Source organism: Macrobrachium nipponense, chromosome 35 (assembly GCF_015104395.2).
Source record: "Macrobrachium nipponense isolate FS-2020 chromosome 35, ASM1510439v2, whole genome shotgun sequence".
In the NCBI taxonomy this organism is placed as follows: Eukaryota; Metazoa; Arthropoda; class Malacostraca; order Decapoda; family Palaemonidae; genus Macrobrachium; species Macrobrachium nipponense.
In genome coordinates, this window is record NC_061096.1 from 38,562,254 (window position 1) to 38,585,558 (window position 23,305).

Consider the following 23,305-nt stretch of genomic DNA (forward strand, 5'->3'; position numbering starts at 1 on the left):
CATCCTGTATTCTCTGTACCTCGTATTTCAACCAATTCCCCCAAAATATCTACCTGAATTTTTTGCTTAACTACTTTGCGTTTTTAATGCGTATCGCATAATGCAGATTAAAACTTTGATCACAGAGTTTATTTTTTCCGGAAGGGGAATATTTTATTGGGGGGAGGGGGAGGTGGGGGCGGGGGCGGGGAAGGAGAGGGGAGTTTGGAAGTCTAAATCCTAAAAAGGCTTCGTCATGTTTGAATTAGCAGACAAATTGTACCACCTTCCCAAAATGGTCAGTTTACATCTGGAATTATAAACATGTGCTGCTAATATCAGTACCAGGTGTTACTGCCTGCAGCCTGTCTACCCTTGAAGCAAATCTACCGTAGGAAAACTTAAAACTTCCAATTCCGCAATGTAAGCACATACAGGTATGTGAACTAATATTTCCCTTAAAAGACACGGAAGATAAAGAATGATCAGTTATATAAAAACATACGTAATGATAAACCCTTATAGAGAATGACATTGATTGACTGATTTATGGTTGCTTAAACCGGCGTCACAACAGAGATTGACATCATCAATAAACATTAGCATATTGAAGAATGATAAGACCCCAATGGAGAATATCATAAATATGCATTACCGTAATGATTTTGTAACCTCAGCAAATATAGCCCCAATCTCCAAACCCCTCACCCCTCACACATACCACATTATCGGGGTTACTAAAACAAAAATATATATAATATATAATAGATATTATCTATAATATATATATTAATATATATATACCTATATAGCTATATATATATATATATATATACTATATATATATATATATATATTTTTCAAGTCTCCTAAATTTCGAGAAAACTAAAAAAAGAACAAAAAATGAAAAAATCCTTATCAAATAAAAGGATGAAAAAATAAATTAAGAAAAAACGGAGAAAAAAAATCCTACTCTTAAGTCCTATGACAAAGGATGACTCATCGCCAGTAATCCGTTGCTTGCGGTAGCAAGGTCTAAAGCCCTTGTGCGGTAGCACAGAAAAGTCTGAGTATAAAAACGAGCGCGCATGCGCTCACACAAATACACACACCTCCCTAGTAGAAGCACTTTTACGGCTTACCTCGGGTGAACTGGATTATGTAACTTCCTTTCTAGACGCGAAAAAAATTCAACTTGCATCATTGCACACATGAAATAGAAGGGATTTTTTTTTAGTTTTAAACTTGCGGGTATTTGCAATTCTTTGTCGAGACTTCATTTCACAATAAACATATTAACTGCTACAAAAGTTCACTAAATTTTATGGCCTGGTATTCAGTTTAAGAATTTACACAATTATTCCACTCACACGAACAGTGATATACTGACAATAATGGATATACTACATATAACAATCGTTGGACACTCAGGTAAAGTTTTTTTTTTTATGAAAATTTCACATCACCCGATCTTTCATTGATTCAGCAGCTGAATCGAGTGTGACTTTAAATTTAGTCTTACTTATCACGCCGTTGTGTGGAAAAGGTGTATGGTTAAGAATTAATAATACATACAAAACCACAAACATATAAGTATCCACAAGTTTATTTTTATGAATAAACACACACAAACATACTTTCATAAAATTAAACTTATTTAAACCTTAAAAAATAAACATATCAAAGCTACGCACGTCAACGTACCACAACTAAATCAAAAGTTACGAAGTTCTTCATCATCAACCTCCATCCGGAGGTCTACATCACCTCATCTCTTTAGAGAATGCATAGCGGTCCGCTACTCACAACGTTTGTTTACAAACTGTTGCCCGTCCGCCATCTTGCTCCCAACCTTGCTCGGTGCTCACTAAAAATCCTCGCCCAATATTTGAATATCCCCAGGCCTCCCAAATCTCTCTCTCTCTCTCTCTCTCTCTCTCTCTCTCTCTCTCTCTCTCTCTCTACCCCTTTTTTCATTCGCCTTAGTCTCTAAATATTTGAATGCCTTTCCGAATATCCAAAGACCCCGGGGAATCTCTCTCTCTCTCTCTCTCTCTCTCTCTCTCTCTCTCTCTCTCTCCTTAATCTCTAAATATCTGAATGCCTTAGCATTTCCGAATATTCAAAGACACCCGGGGAATCTCTCACTCTCTCTCTCTCTCATTCTGAAGTCGTATTTCTTCGTTGCATACTTGAATCACCAGTGACGATGATCAATTAATACTGTAATAATAATAGCATTGTAAAGACCCTTAGAGCAAGAAGCCAGTAGCTTGAGGCATATTTATTTATACAAATTAAAGCTACAAAAAAAGTGTTAGTTAGCTTTGCTCTTTCACTGAGATTCACTAAGGTAAATATATTTTCTTATTTCATTTACAATCCCCAAAAATCAAGCGGTATAATTACTTGTGACTAGGCAGAACCTTTATATACACAGCTAATGACATTCCTTTATCTCAAAGCAATTTCCTACGCCTGTTTTCTGAGATTCATCCAGAAGTCAGCTTCTTGGAGAAGGAAATAGAATGCGCAGCCCCCGCCCCGCCCTGCCCCACAAAAAGGAAAGAAACAAAATCCGAGATGAAAATGAAAACGTAATCTTACTGACGTAACTTTAACATACAATTAAACGTCTGGTTCTAATAGTCTACACAGCAACTGATGCTATGAAAACTGCACCTCTTATAAGATCATAACAATCTCAGTATTCATCCTTATTCTTAAAAGATAATCAAGTAGTTATCCTTCCCATCGCTGATGTTATCAGGCGTAATACTGATTACAAACTCACCTCAGAGTGCAGATTAACACTGCGGGGTACAAGAGATGACAACTCTTGCCCTTTGGTATTATTATTATTACACTGATATTTCAGGTTGAGGGATCAGGCTGATTAACTGGAAAACACACGCAGACACAGACACACACGGTTTCACAAGAGAACAGCTCGGTAATAAAACATCTCGGTAAGTCATTAAACAAATGTGATGTACATTTACATATGAATACTACTCAAATCAGAAGACTCTTGCGTCGTAATTCTCACAGAAGGGCGTCTGCAATTAATTCCTTTCCTTAAAAAGTTTAATCTCTTTGTTTTACTTCGGGTCTTCAATTCTTTCCTTTTAAAAATGTGATTTCTTTCGGTTTCACTCCTTGTGTCTTCAATTATTTCCTTGCCGAAAAAAGAATTTTTTGTCTTTCAGTTTTACGCCTGGTGTCTGCAATTCACTCCTTACAAAAAAATTAATTTCCTCCAGTTTACCCCTGGTGTCTTCAATGATTTCCTTTAAAAAATCATTTTTTTTCTTTCAGTTTTACTCTCAGTGGATTTCTACCATTTTGACTGCCCTTTTTTCTTTTTCCATCCCTCCCCAGCCATTTTTATTCCCTTGCGATTTTTCAGGTTGACTTCTTCCTACCACGCCCCTCCTCTCACCCCAACGGGTTGGATTACATACTGACAAGCACAGGTAGATGTGTCACTGCACAACCAAAGTAAAACATTAACGTATACGACCGATATAGAGTAACATGACCATTTAAATCAAACATCAATAAGCTAGGGCTTGCATATAATCGCTATTAGCTCGAAAATCTTGATTACACCTAAAAAAATATATATATATAAGATATATATAAGAAAAAAATTCTCTGAGCAAATCTATCATGCCGCGATCAACAACAAAACACATTGCAATAAACCTTTTATATCCGGACCGAACAAACATTTCCTTTACCAAGAGCAAGGTGGGGGGGAGCAAGTGGCCGCTTTCCACGAGAGAGAGAGAGAGAGAGAGAGAGAGAGAGAGAGAGAGAGACTGGCCTCCAGCCATCATACTCATTGGGTTGTAACCTTCGGGGCAGCGAAACGCATGTCCCCTGAAACCACGTTTCAATAACACAGGCGGTGGGACAACAGTGTTATTCAAGTACAGAAAGAAAACACTTTAATATATTAGAATGTCGTATGTAAAGAGACTATGAACTGAGCTACTTAAAGCGAGAGCCCCCCACAGTAAATGGACTGAGTTTACAACCCAACAGGATTCGGATGTAATGCCATGGATAAAACGGGATAGGGTAATGCGGATCTCTGTCTGTCTGTCTGTCTGTCTGTCTGTCTGTCTGTCTGTCTGTCTATCTCTCTCTCTCTCTCTCTCTCTCTCTCTCACACACACACACACACGAACGTGTGATATGTAACTAAGCATATGTAAATATATAAAGTCTGTTATGTGTGTATGTATGTGCGAGCGCGCGTGTTTGAGAGAGAGAGAGAGAGAGAGAGAGAGAGAGAGAGAGAGAGAGAGAAATTCAACGACTCACTGGATAGCAACTTCGCATGAACAGTGAAACCCGTAATCGATCCCAAGGAGACGCAAATCAATCCCAAGAATAATAAGTAAGGGGGCGACCACTAGGGACAGTTCCCTAAAAATTCTAATGTGATGGTGATTAAAAACCTGGATAGCCTAAATCATGGGGCAAACAACCCCATCCCAAAGCCCCAGAATTCTGAAACCTGCAGATGACCCTTCCATTCAAAAGGGTAAGAAGACGTGTTCATATATTACACATGAAAAAACTTTATGCGTTGGGATACATATAAAAGGGATCAAGTCCACTGCGAGCGTCATCACAGGTGTTCCCTAGAGACCTCTTCAATCAAGCGCGCTCGCGTGCACGCAACTATTACTAAGAGCCTTCCCTGGAAGCAGTGATGAGCGCGGAGGCGGTATGAGAATTCTAAATTAGGGAGTTATAGAGCATATAAATGGGTTGTGGTTATAATCTCTGACATACATAGTAAACACCATAAGGCCTCATGCTGACATCAGTCCAGCCTTTCGAAATCTCGTTATTAGTATTACAGCGCTGTACCTTGCGACTTCAGCCAGTGATTTCGGTAAAAAGAGCGTGGCCTGTATCAACAATAATAGGTAAAACCTATGCAAAATCGGGACGATAATTCACTACCCTTGGTTCTGTACTTATATTCTTGAAAACACGCGGATATGCGAACGCCTCTTGAATATATAGGTATGCTGAGACCTATTCATCATACACCTTACATTCAGTGTTTCATGCAAACTTCTGTAATCCAAGTGCACACATATAAAACGTCAACTTCATTTTCAAGATCACCAGCGGGTAACAGTAGATACCTAATTGAACACACTAACAAATTATTTATATATATATATATATATATATATATATTATCTATATATATATATATATATATATATATATATATATACATTGTTCAATGAACACAGGATAAGTCTCATGTAATGATAAACGTCCTAATGCCTGACGTAACGGAATTAATCTCATAACCTTGAACAAAATAGAAATCACATAAAAAACACAAGATAAGTCAATCAAAGCAATCTGCCATTCCTAGAAATCATCGGAATACTGATGATATCAATGGCCAAACCCAACACAACGGTAGCCAATTAAAGTAACCCTAAAGAAACAAATCATGAAGAGTTGATGCTTTCATTAGGGAAGTCTTATGTTGTTTTCCTTTATTGGTGAATGTGATTAAATGAAAACAATCACGCTGAGTTTAAAGTTAATGATGATCTATGAACGATCATTTTTCTATTTTGAAAAAGAATCCACATCGAACTACGTGCATGGGCTCGACTACAGAATGAAGACAGATTCGTGACTGCAATAACAAAAAGTGCAAATGAATTCATAAATTCGCAAAGTGATCAAAAGTGGCAACGATAAAACGACAAAACGAAAACAGATTCGTGAAAGCAACCCCTGATAACTGAATGCACCAAAAGTCAAAATATGCTCCGTGAACAGCGACAAAAATTCAAACGATTCTTGAGTGCGACGAAACAAAAACTGATTAGTGAATTCACTAAACTTGAAAACGGATTCTGAAGACACAGTGGGGGATTCCGTTGCACAACAAAACAACTCAAGGCCATGATCCCTCAAGGGAAGTTCCTGTCCCTGGGAGGACTCTCTTACCTCCTGAATGAAAAGGGTCCTAAATCCATGAAACGGGAGGATTGTCAGATAAGAATTCGGAATTACAAATTGAGAATTCAAGGGAAAACACTGATCGCATGTTATACTTAGCGGGCGCGACATTGCATTGTCTCATCAAGCTATGCGGATTTTAAAAAAGCATACTACTTACGTACTAAGTGTAAGTAGAGACAGATCAACTAGAACTCTTAAAGCGAGTCATACATGTAATGGACTGACACGCTGATTTAAGAGATTGGTTTGAACCGGCCAATCTTTATCGTGTATGGGGGTTATAAATGACAAACCCAGCGAGTCTAGCCAGTCCTCTCATCTTTTCAACATGACTTGCCCCCCCCCCCCCCCACCTCCGCGGTAGTAGTCTGCAGTTTGCCTCCCCCGTAGTAGTTGCAGTCCCCCCGTGGTGGTAGTCTGCAGTTTTCCTCTGCGGTAGTAGTCTCCAGTTTTGCCCCCGCTATACTTTGGTTTCAAAAGGTTGAGACTCGAGGGTGATTAACACTTCTGCCATATTTTCTTAAACTCGTTCAAACTTTTCAGGAAAAAGGGTGACAATTTGGTGGCTTTGGCAGATTTTTTGAGCCATTTCCTCGTGTGTGGATGATTAAGGGAAGTGACCGCCAAGGGTCACAGTATAAGAGGATTGTTTGTCACCTCCCTCCATTCGTCGGTACAAAAGCCTAAAACACACGGAGGAATCAAAAACGTTTATAACTACTTGGACCTTGCTGTACATTTTTCGAGTGGCTTCATGCAAAATTTAATTGGGTTATATATTATATATATATATATATATATATATATATATATATATATATATATATATATATATATATATATATATATATATATATATATATATATATATATATATATATATATATATAAAACCCAATTAATTTTGCATGTGTATGTGTGTATATATGTGTACATATATATACCTTTTATATATATAAATACATACGTTAAACGTAAGCATACATACACATGGCATATATTACTTTAAAACGAACTCACTTGTGAATAAAAGCAAATAGCTGGACAGTACGCTCGAATATGCCTACTCTAGGATTAACCTTAACCTCGAGGAGGTTAATCCTGAAAATGTACCTTTTTGGATTAGGATTAAATACCCCCTGTGGCAAGATAGAAGTGTCAACGCCGTTAATTGTAGGAAAGTCCCAACCTTTCGTAGCTACAGTATAGTCATCTGCGTGTATGGGCAATACCCAAGCGGACTGGAGCGTGCGCTAATCCCGGCAGGAAAAACCCAATGCCAGTCGCTTCTTTCCTTGTATTGAATGTAACACGTTACTATAATGTGTAAAATGTAATTACAGGAACTTGTTGATGGCGTATGGTTAAATTGGTTTTGTTTTAGTACAATATATGTGTAATTGAAATTCATTTAGTTTGTATAAGAGATTGTACAAAATCTACTGTACTTCATTTTGTAATTTGGACCAAATACTCTTTTGTAAAATTCATATTGTATTGTTTTGGTCAATAAAAATATCTATCTATCTATCTATCTATCTATCTATCTATGGCCAGCTTAAGAGGTTCACCGACACGACTTATCACTGGTGCTTAATTTAATAATTTTAAAAAAAATTAATCCTTTCTCTAATCATAAAAATTCACTTTATATACTGAACGGGGCTACATTAAATATATACAATAAATTCAAAAATCTCCCCTACGAGTCTGTTTTCTTTACAAACTGAAAGAGCCATATCTTACAAAATTTCATATAATTCCCATATAATAGTTTTCCATTCACAGACTGATGAGATATAACGTGATTATAGTCCTTTTCAAACTCTCCCTTGAACTTCGTAGGGGTGTAACTTGCATTATGCGTCTATTCAGCTTAATGACGCAACTTTCATGCGACTATTCAAGTTACATTAATGCCATCAGAAGCAAATTGAATCTAACCCTCGTGAAACTACAGCAAATGTCTGGGCCCCACACTAACATGCAGGTATAATTCTATGATTGTACATAAAATATTTCAACAGGCCTTCTATTTATTAACTTTGTTAATTTACAAGAAGTAATAATATATATATATATATATATTATATATATATTATATATATATATATATATATATATATATATATATATATGTGTGTGTGTGTGTGTGTGTGTGTGTGTGTATCAGCTATTTCCACGTTTAGAAACTAAAATGCTTAATTCTGTTTACAAAGACACTTTCCTCACATGTACAGTTACGAAAACATCGCTTAAATGTACAGCAAATTGTTTACATAAACACAAAGGAATGGAATTACATAAGCTGAAATAAATAAAATCGATAATCCCTTTTATATAAATATTTCAAGTACAACAAATATTTCAGTCACAGATGTTTTGCAATTAAACGTCAAAACATTACTAGGATTATCCAATCAACTGCTCTCTATTATACGGTACACAGTCAATATATAAGCCTCTTATGCAAAGGGTTAAGAGCGGCAATCACTGGTATTGACAGCGTTATCTAATCTCTAAATCATTTCCTCAGTGATGTAAATAAGATGTGTGTGTGTGTGTGTGTTCTATGCACTGCCACTTAGATATATCCTGGTTCAGTATGTTAATGAATATATGAGTAATAACTTGCAATTACGAAATCTAATAACCTCTCAATATATATATATATAATATATTATATATATATATATATATATATATATATATATATATATATATATAGTTACTAAAGCTAATTTTTTTGCCAACATTAAACATCCACGACTGCAGAACTTAGCCTGATTATATAAAGCAGTTTTGCTTGTTCAGACATGAAACCCACTTACAGAAATACATACATTTAAAAAGGCATTTTGAAAACAAAATGGGCTGCGCCGTATAACAACAATAACACCTTAAAATCACAAAAGGGACGAACATAAGAGGAATATTAATCTTTCAATTCAATGTAGGTTAAATTTTCACTTTATAAAAATACCTGAACAATTCTCAAGATCTTTTATTCAAGTGGCTTTGCAACTTATGATCAATTACCACCTTCAAAATATGGCTTTAAAAAAAATGGCCTCAATTTCTCTTCACAATTTAGGCTCGAGATTTATTCATTACTGACGTGACTGAACTCGGCACTTGGCAAAAACTTTTTCTTTCTAGTTGTGCACCGGTGACCTACTTTCGTCCGGACAGACCTAAAAACCTAAAATCTGAAACAGTGATGAACGTGAACTTGGCATTGAGATCATAAAAAAATATTTAAAAAAAATAAAATCTGAATCGAAATTCTCTACAATAACGCATTGTGTGCTCAAGTCGATCAAGGTCAGGGTGTAAAATTTGTAAGGAATTGTCCAAATGTCTCATTATTTTTTTTTATTCCTTTATTTTTTAATTCCTAGACTGGGTTTCCAAGGTCACTTGAGCATGACCATTGTGACGGAGTATCCTACAACGCCTATGGAAAGGAAACAAATAAATCGTTCAAGAGGCGGACGGTAATCTATTAATTGTTTCAATACTTTGACATCTGCCCATAAAAATAAAATAATATACGTCGCCTTAATATGTTAAACCCAGTAACAAATTCTGTCTCCCAAACGACGTCTCCTTCTCGGATACCGTACGTCAAAGCTAACAGCAACCTTACTCAATCGTATCTTCAGGCTCGACTGAAGTCAATTTGATACTAAAAAGATACGGGAAGAACATATATCACTCCAAAAAAAAAAAATTTTGGGGTGGGGGGGATATACAGTTACACAACGCTTCTTTAAATCTACGACATCAACTATGACTTGTAAAAACATGCAGTAACTTCATTGGATACAAGTTTTAATACAGCAGGTAGTACCTTGAAAAACTGCATAAGTAAAAAGGTTGAGTTAAACACGGCATATGACAATACCCTAGGCTATGGGTCTGCACACAAAAAAAATATCGATATGAGAGAGAGAGAGAGAAGAGAGAGAGAGAGAGGGAGTCGAGATTAGAGAGGGAGAGAGAGAAAAAGAGAGAAGAAGGAAATTTCCCAGCAGCGATGTTTTCCAATAGATATAAATCGCTCCACTTTGTCCTGTTACGAACAGATAACAATATTTCCTTTTCGCTTCACCCGAATGAACATCGATCGATGGCTTGATACAATAAAAAAAATCTCCAGAATGTGATGTTTTATTTCAATAAGTTTTTTATATTTATTTCTTCTGTGAGGGGGTTCAACAGACTGATACAGTTATGATATAAAAGGAAAAACTCTAGCTGAAAGGTATATCTGGAAATTTGGGAAATTGCCCTTCGAATCATGTTCATTTATATGCAGTATTTTTTTTAATGCAGCAGTCATTTTCGCATATGAAATCTAAAATCTGTTTGCAGACACTTTCCTCACACATGTGGTAAAAGTAATAATTTCTAATTGAATAGCATAATATTCTACTTGATGAATTGCAAACACTATAAGGAATGGCGTACTGATACCGAATTACATAAGCTGAAGTAAATAGAATAAATAATTATCTTTGTGTAAATGTTTAGTGTACGCCAAATATTTTAGACCTTTTGCAAATAAACGTCAAAACATATTACGATTATCCAATCAACTACTTTCTATTACACAACTAAGTCAATGTTACAGTAAATATGTGAAATTAGGAATTTCGTTTCGTCTACATTGTTTCGTCGTGTTTAGTACTAGCATATTTACTGTAACATATATCTGCATAGATACCCCAAAAGTGCGACGCTTAGAAAAAGCAAAACATGCAAAAAAACAGGGAAAAAAAACAACTAACATACACATCGGAGTAGTTAAGTGTGTTAGAGGGTGTGTCGCAGCTTAAATAGAACTCAGGTGGGATGGCGAGGCCATAACGAGCTTGCTTAACCTACAAGTGTGTATGTGTATATGTGTGTGAGGATGACTCACTCGGAGGCGTGGCAATCGAGACGCTCCAATACAACAAATACTATTATTATTATTATTATTATTACTATTTAGAAGATAAACCCTGTTCATGCGGAACAAACCCAAAGGGAGCACTGACTTGAAATCCGAGCATCCATAGAATATGGCGTTCATTTGAAAGAAACAGCAGAAGGTAACTGCAAATACAGATCAGTGACTAGAAAAGAACGAAAATAAACAAACGGGTAAAATTTTAAATCAATGTTTGAAGTACAAGGCGAACTGTTTTTGGGTTGAGTTCCAGGCATTAGGACTGAACTGGAATCAAGTCTTACCAAACCAGGTGAATCGAGACTTTGATGTTAATAGAAAACCTAATTTACTAAATACCTCGCTGTCGAACTTCTCAGTTTCACGGGCCCTTTATTCCTCACACCGTTAGACTGTGGAACAGTCTGCCGGAGGATGTCGTGCAACTGGAACTTCTTCAGAAGTTCAAGCGAAGACACGATGCATTACTAACCTAATACAATTCAACTTTTATTTTGAATAGATATGAAAAAATTCAATTGTACTTGTATTTTAAAATAAAATCTCAATCTTACATTTTTATTTATTAATTTGTTAATTCGTGTTTTTTTTCAAATAACCGATCTCCTCATGGAAGTGTCTGTATTTTCCATTACTCTGTGTTACTTTATTAGGGGTTTCTTCTGAATAATGATAATAATTATTATTATATCATGTGGGCTTCTTCCATATGAACAGGGTTCATATTCTAAATAACAATAATAATAATAAAAATAATAATAATAATAATAAAATAATAAATATAAATAAGAAGGATATGGGATACTGCCAGTGGAAGTTGTACCCATAATCAGAGGAGCACTAGGCACCGATCACAAGATCCCTGAAAAGGAATCTGGAAAAACTAGAGGCTGAAGTAGCTCCAGGACTCAAGCAGAAGTGTGTGATCCTAGAAACGGCGCACATAGTAGAAGAGGATGGACTCCTAAGGAGGCAGGATGCAAAAACCCGGAACCCCACACTATAAAATACCACCCAGTCGAATAAAAAAAAAAAAATAACATAAAATAACAACTAATAATAATATAATAATAATAATAATAATAATATTAATAAATTTGAGTTACCAAATTGATGTCACAGAAGAAAAAGCAAACCTTCCCTCCGTCTTCCCCCCCCTCCCCTCTCTCTTCTCTCTCGTCTCTCTCCCTATCGACTGAATGCTATACCAATATGATTCTATCGCAGCAGCTGGCGCGGCAAAAAAAAAAAAAAAAAAAAAAAAACTTGAAAGCACAACACAACACCACACCAGTCGCATCGGCGGCGTCTTGCCGACGAGACATAAATATAATCCTAGTGACAAGGGGGGGGGGGGGGGGGGGGGGGGGGGGGGGGGGGGGGGGGGGGGGTGGGGGGGGGGGGGGGGGGGGGGGGGGGGGGGGGGGGGGGGGGGGGGGGGTGGGGGGGCAGCAAAAGCGAAGGTCACGCACGGAAATACAATGGGCGCTGTGTGAGATTATTGGCTTTTGATGGCGATGATGATGATGAGAGAATAACACCGTGCGTGGGATTTCGCGATCGCTCTCTTCCTCTCCGGTAATGAGAAATGACGACGTAGTGATGATGTTTGTTTGGTATGCTGGCATTTTTCATCGTCGTCAGTATTCACAAGCGATATGATGTCGGCATTTTCTAATGCATAGTTTGTTTGTTAGCATAGTTTGTTTGTTAGTATGGTGTTTTTACGTCGCATGGAACCAGTGGTTATTCAGCAACGGCACCAACGGCTTTACGTGATTTCCGAACCACGTCGAGAGTGCACTTCTATCACCAGAAATACACATCTCCCACACCTCAATGAATGCCCTAGAATCGAACTCGTGGCCAACGAGGTGGCAGGCCAACACCATACCGACCACGCCACTGAGGCGCTCTGATGCATAATGAATGAAAGATGAGATATTATATATATATATATATATATATATATATATATATATATATATATATATATATATATGAATTATTACCTTTATAGTACACTAAGATTACAGTAAAAGACATAATATACATAAACCTCCACACACACACACATATATAAATATGGGTGACTCCTCAATGCGTTAATAAGGTCCCATTTTTGGTAAATATTATATGTAATGGTTGCTAGTCTCTTGCCCTCCTCCATTACGGCTGCAACCGACAGAAGTCAACCAAATGTTGGGTAGTACATTTCTCACTGTTAAAAGTCAACAAAGATACGGCTATATATAATGGAACGCCGCTAGATCGTGATCAGCTTAGGAATGGAAAACAGGTCCTCTCACTCCTAGGACTAGCATCCTAAACAAGCACGAGGCTGCTCGGAATCATAGGTCTTTCGAATGTGGGTCGTTGGTAGCACCATTGCCCACCCTTCGATCGAAAGACCTGGGTTCGATTACGATGTAAGAAAATAAGTGAATAAATATACATATATTCATATAATATATATATATATATTATATATTATATAATATATACTATATATAATATTTATAAATATATAATATATTTATTAATTATATTATATTTAATATTGATTATATAATATATAGATATATATATATAATAATATATAATATATATTGAAATATAATAATAGATATATATTAAATATATATATATATAATATATATATAATATATATATGTAAGAAAATAAGTGAAATAAATATAACATATCTATATATATATATATATATATATATATATATATTATATATATATATATATATAATATATCATATATAATATATATATAATATATAATATAATATATAATTATCTTGATATTATTATATCAATCTTATATAATTATATATTAATTTCATGACAAAATAAAAAAAAAGGTAAATAACATGTAACAAACCACAAAAGAAAAAAAAAAAATTACTACTCTCGCAAAGAATTCCGCATGAACGAGCCACCGTCAGAAGCACCCTCACCAAATCACAGCACAGGTGTTGTAAAGATGGCTTCCAGTAAACGATAAGGAACGGATAGGTTTCACCTTCCCTCACCTTCACACACACCCGAAACCGCTAGCCAATTCTTGAACTTATAAGGGTAAATTGACGACGAACAACCCCCATCCCCTCCCCCCACCATCACCACTCCCTCAATTAACTCAATCCGGTAAAATGCTTCTTCCTTTAAGCCAGACGAAAAAGGCAATCAATTACGTGACTCCAAAAATTCGCTAGACTGATGGCATCCGGTGGAGGATCAAAACATTTCTGATATCGAGCTGTCAAGTCGGTTTGGGGCAAATGTTTTCTTGGCGGTTTTGTCTGCTGCTCCTATGAGCGATATTTGGTGTTGGCAAAGTCATTTTAACATCAATAATTACCTATCATGCTAAATAACAACAGAAAAATCCACACAATACACTGAAACACACAAAAGGATAAACATCATATGCACAGCATGTTCAATATAAAGAATCTTACAGATGTATCAATGATATCCTATTTCAAATTTCTATTCACGTGGCATGTACCGTATAACATATCATACAGATGTACCAATATCCTAATTCAAAGTTCTATTCACGTGGTATATACTGTATAGCGTATCTCAAGATATGTGCCAATAACAGCCAATTTCAAAGTTCTATTCTCGTAGCATGCACCGTATAACGTATCTCAGACGTACTAATAATATCCTCTTTCAAACTTCTATTCACGTAGCATGTACCGTATACCGTATCTTAGAAATGTACCGATAAAATCCTTTTTCAAAATTCCATTAACGTAGCCTTTATGGTAGAACGTATCTTAAGACATGTAACAATGCTTTAAAAGTTCTATTTACGCCAGAAATAACAGAGAAACATGGGGAAAGAACAGCAGACAACAAGCCAGACTGTATAAGCTACAATGTACACGTGAGTCAATAAAAAAAAAATAAAAAATAAATAAATAAAACCAACATCACAAAATGAAGGTCTAGTATCAGCCTGGAATAAAAAAAATACTAAAAATTTCGAAACAACTACATTATTCAGGTCAGACAAGATGAAACCACGAATGATTTTAATTACGATTATTGTCGTTTCCCAATATAACGTCATAACCGAAATCTTGGAATTCTGGCTCATTTCAGGTTCTGAGATTCCAGAAAATCAAAAGAAATCAGTAACTTGTTTAATCATTACAGTTAACGAACTGAGTGTGTTCGAAAATGGAAAAATACCAAACCTGGCACCCCAGCCTAAACAAAAATCATTTTCATATTAAAGCTTTACTTTTTGACCAAACATTAATAATTTAATGGGACAAATATGTTTCACTCCCACCTTTTCAATATTACATTTGATAGTTACTCCGAGTGATTCACTGAAGTAAATTTCAAAAGCGAGTGCATTAGGTTAATGGTCTTGCAAAATCGGTCCAAAATTAGGCTGATGTTCTTGTAAAATCGGTCCAAAATTAGGCTAATGTTCTTGTAAAATCAGTACAACATTAGGGTAATGTTCTTGCAAAATCGGTCCAAAATTAGGGTAATGTTCTTGTAAAATCGGTTCAACATTAAGGCTAATGCTCTTGTAAAATCGGTCCAAAATTCGGCTAATGTTCTTGTAAAATCGGTCCAAAATTAGGCTAATGTTCTTGTAAAATCGGTCCAAAATTAGGCTAATGTTCTTGTAAAATCGGTCCAAAATTAGGCTAATGTTCTTGTAAAAAAAAAAAAAAAAAAAAAAAAAAAAAAAAAAAAAAAAAAAAAAAAAAAAAAAAAAAAACGTTAAAGAAACAGCAAAGAGAAAGGGCACCAACATTCGAAAACCGGACACCGCACGTCTCAACTCTTACCACAGAACGAACCAGACATCGCAAAAATTTTGCGAGGAAAAAAAAAAAAAAAAAAAAAAAAAACCAAAAAAAAAAAAAAAAAAAAAAAAAAAACCACACGCACCGAGTTTCTTTAAATGTTTACATGTGGACTATGAGCCCATATAAAACAAGAACTACGTTCATGGGAGTCTAACCATGATGCCGAGAGTCGTTTTTCCTATAATCAATATTCAACGTCTCGTTACTTGAATCTATATACAAAGACCTTCCCTAGACAATAGAGAGCCAAGATAACAAAACTATCCTTCAATCCACAAAACATAAGGAACTCCTACATCTAAGCTAGAGACCGCTCAATACTACAACCATTTAGAATGCTTTTAAAGATAGTCAAGTAATTTTCAAATTAAATTAAAATAAACCTGACACAAAGAACTAAGCACAATAGGCCTAATCATCTTTTAACGACACTGCACAGAACCTTCAGAAGACTAGTCTTAATTTGCTTACCAGATCTTCCTAAACTCAGGTAAACGTGCAAGACAGCATGCGACTGCGCCATTTTGTGATGATTGCGAAAAGAGAGAGAGAGAGAGAGAGAGAGAGAGAGAGAGAGAGAGAGAGAGAGAGAGAGAGAGAGAGAGAGAGAGAGGTGTTTTTCAACAATCTTCGGCCAAGAGCAGATCTCTTCAGTCACCACAGAAGAATGAAAGAGAGTTTTTTAAGTTCTCGCCATGATGTTAATATATTACCAAACTGGTTATGCCGCGAAAAACAGGTTAGTAAGCCAGTATGCAAATAAATTAGTTCCTTACATGGAGTGCACATAAAAAGTACTGTCACTATCATTCTCCCAAAACAACTTTTTTTTTTATGACATCGTTGCTCAGTAACTACTGATAAACTGTAAGGCTTCCATCTGTATTACAGCTGGCACATGGCCAAAAAACCTTTATAAATAAGGACACCGAAATGTGGCTAAGTATTTCTATTATAATGTTGCTCTGAAATTCGCAGGTTCTTGATTATTAGTTGAATAAAAAAATGAAACACTACCCCGAAGTAATCAAGTGATCAGCTGCAGATTATATTACTGTGTTCTTCATAAGTCTGGACTACCATCGTGTATTGTATTCCACATGGTCACGTACACGGACCCTTGCTGCGTGTAGTTTTTAAAAACAGACTTTAAGCTGGCTTGGAAAATAATGCAGACGAAATAGGCTACGCAGAAGATACAACTTATCTTCACTCTGTTTTCAAGGAACAACCAAAAAGTGATCACCAAGGTTGGTGATTCCCCACACACATATCAATAAACACATCTAAAGCAACCAAGAAACTGGGGTACTGTTGCTATCACTTCTTGTATGTAAAGAATCATTGCTTTCAAATACCAGGAACGTTACACTATCTGACCTGCCTAGTATATAGTCTAATAATGTAACGCCTGAAAGCATGACATTATTAGACTAACAATGTCATACCAGATAATGTAATCAGAGTTCTTTAGTCTTAAGAAGTGGTTTACCTAATATAACGAGAGTGGTAATTATATTCGATTGCATATGTTTACCGACTTGTAACCAACATCATTTTCATGTGAAACGGTGAAAAATATGCCCAAAGAATGTTAATATGTTCTTAGGCTTAAGACAAGTTGTAACAATGCATTGTAAGTCTGGGCTCACTGGCATTAATCAATCATTCACTCCACATCTTATTTACATTTATCATAGGCTACTTTCTCTACCTTCGTCTCTTCTTGGGTACTAGAGCTAACAATTTCCCTACTCGGGTGTACCACAGATGATGGTGATAACACAAACATCAGGAAAACGATGATGAGAAAACACAGTATGTCTTATATTTATAGTGATACATGTTTTACATCCAGCATTTCCTAATAATAAATTAGTACAATATATAAAACCAAGTGAACCGCGAGCCAAGTGTTGCCAAACCTTTAAAATATATCATCACGTCGGAAACATAATAACCGTGTTACCTATATGAGAATTTAGCTGTAAAACCAATCTTCGTTCTTGAAGAGCGTCATCATACCTAAGCATTGATGGCATCACAGTATATAAAAGTGAAACATTCCAACATGAATATCCAGAAACAGAGTGAAAGTTCTAAGAACACATTGACATTCAACGGGCATCCGCTTGACTGTGGGGCCCCATTCAACCGAACCGCCATCGCCTCATCAAATCTTGGTTGACACCAAATAAAGGTAACAGACGTCGGTCGTTGGCTGCCTTACAGCATACGGACTCTGTAATCTCTCTTAAGCTTTTAAGAGGCCAGGCGGGTCTAATTCAACTCTCTGGCTTAATGCTGATTACGCATACTCCGACGGGTTTGGCAATATGACGACCATTAGGTATCTGACCACAGCCTTGAGGAGAACTGTTAAGCCGGGAAGGACAGAATTAATTTATCGGAAGCATAAAACAATTCTTGATTTGATTTATGGAAATCAGGCAATAAAACCCAGAACTTGGGCTTTCAGCCGTCCAGGGCTTGAAGTAGTGAAAGGAGGGAGTTGGACAGCAAGATGGGAGAATGGAAGTAAAGTGAATGGTTATAAAATATTGCCAGCAGCTAGGGACCGAAAGGGCGCTGCAAACCTTCAGTAATGTCTACAGCGCACCACACTTGGTGCACTAACCGCACTAACCTCCTACGAAAAAGCAATTCTTGATGATATATAAATCTAAAACAAGGAAGTAAAATACTAGCTAACCTCTACATACAACTACAACACAATATTCGCAGACATTCATCGACTGGGAGGGGAATTCTTATGAGAGAAACCCCAGCTTGGAAACAATGCTTTACTTTTCTCCAGAGTTTACTTTATCGATCTGGTATCGATTCCTCAATGCAGGTGGCTGCATTGGTGGTAACAACGGAGTGCGTTCGTGTGCTTTGCCTCACAAAGGCGTTCAAGGAACTGCAACTGCATGTACGCGAGGTTTCCCCTTGCCTCGTCGGTCCTATTCCACGCAGCAGTATTATCATAACCACGGTAAAGACCCCTACCGAATGTAGGGTAGCGTTTGACTCCATGCGGTGTTGGTGATCATGACAACAGGGCAAAACATATCACAGGCCCAAGCGTTCAGTTTGTTTGTTTAATGAGTTTTTAGACCATTCCGCACAAATTTGGGCTATATATGGTCTAGCCCTTCTAAAATGTGTTAAAATACGTGTTTGGTCCAATATATGACAATTGATTAGGTATTTATTTATTACAGAGTTGATAGAATAAATAAGAGAATTAAAAGTATAACTTATTCAAACACTAGTCGATTATTATAAAATCATTCATTTTAATAACGGGTGGTCAGACGGTTTGCCCTGGGTAGCCAAAACGCTTAAAAATTAAGAACACAAAGGATCTTTCTTGAAATGAAAATACGAATGTCATACCCAGTAATGATATAAACAGACCTGCACACATGACAGAGCTGTATCTTTCCCTCGTGAACGTATAACCTTTGTTTTAAAGTGGGTAAAAAATGAGAGAGAGAGAGAGAGAGAGAGAGAGAGAGAGAGAGAGAGAGAGAGAGAGATTCGTTCCAATGGCGAGATGCAATTCCGGTAATAAACCAAGCACCGGATCACCGCGTGTCTCGGAGATGAAGCAATCACCTTAATAAGGAAGCAAGACTAATACTAAGGAGGCGATGTTGATCACGCTCATGATGTTAGCGGAACTAAACCGACGATGATTGGGAGCTGCCATTTGACACGTGAATGAGTCTGGAGGATTTGCAAGGCACTTGATTCGATTAGGCCTAATTGCTTGGCTTCATTTCTAGAATATGACTTGTTTAAGACCTTGAGACGATGACGTTTCCAATGGTTTTAATAAGAGATGTCTCAATAATATGACATTTCAGATCCCATTTGACACAAGGTTTTTTTATATGCCTATGCTACACAAGCTCTGTTTACAGCGTATGTGTTTAGGATACATGATACTCTCATCCCCCAACTCACGCTTTGGACCTACGTCTAAAACCACACTTTATATTCATATTTTTGTAATAATTTTCATATATGCAATATATTATGCATGCTAAAATGAAACCAAGCCATTTTATACATGTGAACTTGGTCTACTTAATACAGATAAAAAGATCAACCATTTGAATACACTGTGGACGACTGCGTTAAAAAAATTAATTAACACAGCATTACTACATTATGATAACAGTAGCTCCATATCATTATTAAAAACACTACAAAGAAAAATGACCATTTTCAAATATCAAGAGACGTGAAACGAAATTCAATCCTTACAGTATATCAAGAATGATACAGTGAAGGTCAAACATCTTCATGTATGAATAAACGTTAAAGTGAAAGTCGATCTTCACTCTCTTATCAAGAATTTTATGGTGAAGGTCAAGGTCTGGGCGTTTATGTCACTGCAATGAAAACCAATAAAATAAACAAAAGTCGGGCTAATTTTCACTAAAAAAGGAGTTAACTACGAAAAGCCTCATATACAACGAATAAACTAATTTGAACGGCCGTAAGAACCGTAAGTGACGACATTTAAAGTATTACCCGAACAAGCTTCGCTTAGTAACGGGATATCAGTTGGCTGCAAGTTTCCTTGTACGGGCCGAAGTCGAGCGATAACAGCAGAGACCTTGGTAAAGCCTAATGTGAGTAAAATGAACCCGAATTAATAGAGAATAGGACTAGCATATTTGGAGTCTCGGTATATATTTCGATTAATATCTCATATCAAGCCCATATAAAAACAAAGCTGCTCCTATATGTAACAGTAGATTACAATAACGTCAACTTCATAACAGCATCAGTACTTTTAATAAGTATGTTGCCTAAAACTAATAGGCCTAGGCCCAACAAAGTCCGATAACTAATTTGACTTTCACTCATAGGCCTAACAAGTCCGATAATTATTTTGAATTTCATTTCACGAAACCCGTTATTAAATACATGTTACTTTATATCCACCATGGTAGCAAAATCAAATGTCTACGGCCTTTTTCAAAACACCCTAACAGTATCAAACAGCCGGGACCCAATCGCTTGATTGGACAGGTGTGTTGTTGTGTGTGGGGGGAGGGGGAGGGGAGGAAGTAGGAGGGTCAATGAGACAGGTGTGGCAGGAATGCGACGGGTGACAGCAGCAGCGGCAGCGGCAGCAGCATTCCCTGTCAAGGTTAGACGGGGGAGGAGAGATTACGTTCTCTCGCGGTGAGAAGCGTTAAGGGAAAGATTCTTCCTTCGATTTACTATATACCTAATATGATGTTATACAACTATGTATCAACACATTTGTATCGAATAAAATCCAATGAAAAGGAATCACCCCTTGACCGTTTCCTGGGCCAACTGCAACAGACGCACCTCGGAACCGACTGCTACAGGGTACAGAAACATCAAAAGTAAAAGAATTAAACCTAGGAATCGACTGCTACAGGGTACAAGAGCAACGTAAATAAAGACATTAAACTTCGACTGCTACACGGAACAGGAACAACGTTAATAATAATAAAAGAAATAAACGTTGAAATCAACTGCCACACGGTACAGACACACGTAAATAAATAAATAAAAGAATTAAAAGTAGCCCAAACGGCGCGGCACACAACGACAAGTGACAGGACAAAAAAAGTTTTGGTTACATGAATTATCGTGGAATTATTACTACACTTACCCTTTCGTACTTCTGCCTGTCCTCCGCCTTGCCAATCTTTTCGTTCTCCAGATGAGCAATCGTTGCCCTGAGCTCTTCGATGTAGGAGGTGGTTGATTCGTGCCTCGTAGCCAACTTTTCCAGCTGTTCTAGCGCACTGATCACCATAGGCATGAGCCCCGTCACCGCATCCGCCCCGTTTCTGTCAATTAATTTCTCGAACTCCTTGCCGATCTCCGATGCGAGGTCGTACACATCCACTACACTGATACGGAGTTCGTCCTCCTCCATATCTGGTTCCATTGTGACTTGGAACGGCATGAAATTCGAGGAGTTCAGTCACGCCCACCTTTCCACTGAAACTGCGAACCGAACACTGACGAGAGCGGCGCGCGAGCGATCAGCTGATGCTTTCGAAGCCATCTGGCGGCGGCCGCGAAAAGCATGCGCCTCTCTCCGCCTCTCTCCCTCTCTCTCGCGCCCGTCCTCCGCCCCTCTCTCGACTACACCCGTTTTCTGTGCATAAATTATGGCGCAGTAGTTCAAGGGCAACATTCCTATAATACTGCAAAGTTAATAGTGAAAGTGTACTTTTTGAATAACGATAAAATGCCGTCTGCACTTAGAAACTTCACACTTGAATTGTGGATTCGTGAATGGACACACACCATAAAACTTCCTTACCATTTACTTTATACACTAAATGCAGGATTATTTCCATCAAGTAAAATGGGCTCAAAAGTTCCTTCACCCGTTCCAATCTGAGGTTCCATAGGCACTCGAAAGAGATTCTAGATGATCATCGCTTTCAAAACATCATCCTGCTCGTCAATAATTTGCAACATATAGGTATTCCCTCACATTCCTACGCTTTATCCATAAACTGCTAATTTGACCAAACCCGAGTGTTGATCTTCATCACGTGATTCTCTCAATTCCCACACTTGTACATCTCTTTCACTTCTCACACTCCTATTCCCCATACCCACACGCCTTCCCAGTCCTCACTCACATCTCCAATTTCCCACACCAACCGCCAACACTCAACACACTGTCTTCCATATCTTAGGCCTACCAGCCATGCAAACCCCTTCTAAGTTTAGAGAAGAAATGGAACTTTTCATTATCCAAGATGGTTAAGGGTTCGGTTAGCTTGGTGTAATTGCCCGTGTCTATTAGTGGGAACATATCTTATCTCCGTGTGGATTCGAAGCAGGATCTGGTGGCCTCAACAATAGAGGGAAATAGGATCCTTACATTGTTTTCTGCACCGAGATGTTGTAGTGGTAAACCTCGGTTCACTGGATTTGTTCTCATTTTATGAAATTAGTTGTTTAATCAGTTCATTTAGCTTCTGTATCTTAGTTCTCGAGGCATTCTTTGATTTAATGGCAATACACGATTTGCACTTTTTTTGTAATTGACAGGAAAATTATTTTCCTAACTGTTTGGTTTAAATGAGATTGAGTTACCCCTTCTTGTATCATTTAAAGATGTCATTCTAGTAGAAATTTTTTTTTTTTACTTTTTATCATCAGATCGCAATATTAGGTGGTTCCAACATGTTAAGGATAAAAAGTTTTGAATGAATTGGTACAGCTGGAATTCAAGGCAGATTGTAATCATAATTCTAGTATGATTAGAAAATTTTTGTTAAGAACTCTCTCAGAGTTGATTGCACTTCAGGGGTTTATTGCAATCCTTGTAATGATTGTTCTGATGCTTACCAAGGTGAACCATGTCGTTCAATACATCAGTGTCAGATTGAGCACATGAGGTCAGTTAGAAATGGCGATACAAATATCGCTTTTTCATCCATGTGTCCGAAAATGATCTTTCTATAAAT

The 23,305-nt window shown here is 37.1% G+C and overlaps 1 protein-coding gene across 8 annotated transcripts in view; it reads right to left on the minus strand.

Moving 5' to 3' along the window:
• Nucleotides 1–21,862, minus strand: part of LOC135208655 (RILP-like protein homolog) — a 332,766-nt gene extending 310,904 nt beyond the window's left edge. For 4 of the 8 annotated variants that reach the window (XM_064241062.1, XM_064241058.1, XM_064241060.1 and 1 more), the window contains exon 1: nucleotides 21,481–21,855. In XM_064241062.1, the coding sequence (XP_064097132.1) occupies nucleotides 21,481–21,780 (300 nt within the window). In that variant the 5' untranslated portion in view covers nucleotides 21,781–21,855. Of the gene's footprint in view, nucleotides 1–21,480 lie in introns of all 8 variants that reach the window. The other 4 variants (XM_064241054.1, XM_064241053.1, XM_064241061.1 and 1 more) reach the window with 2 other exon arrangements.
• Nucleotides 21,863–23,305: the final 1,443 nt, after the last annotated feature.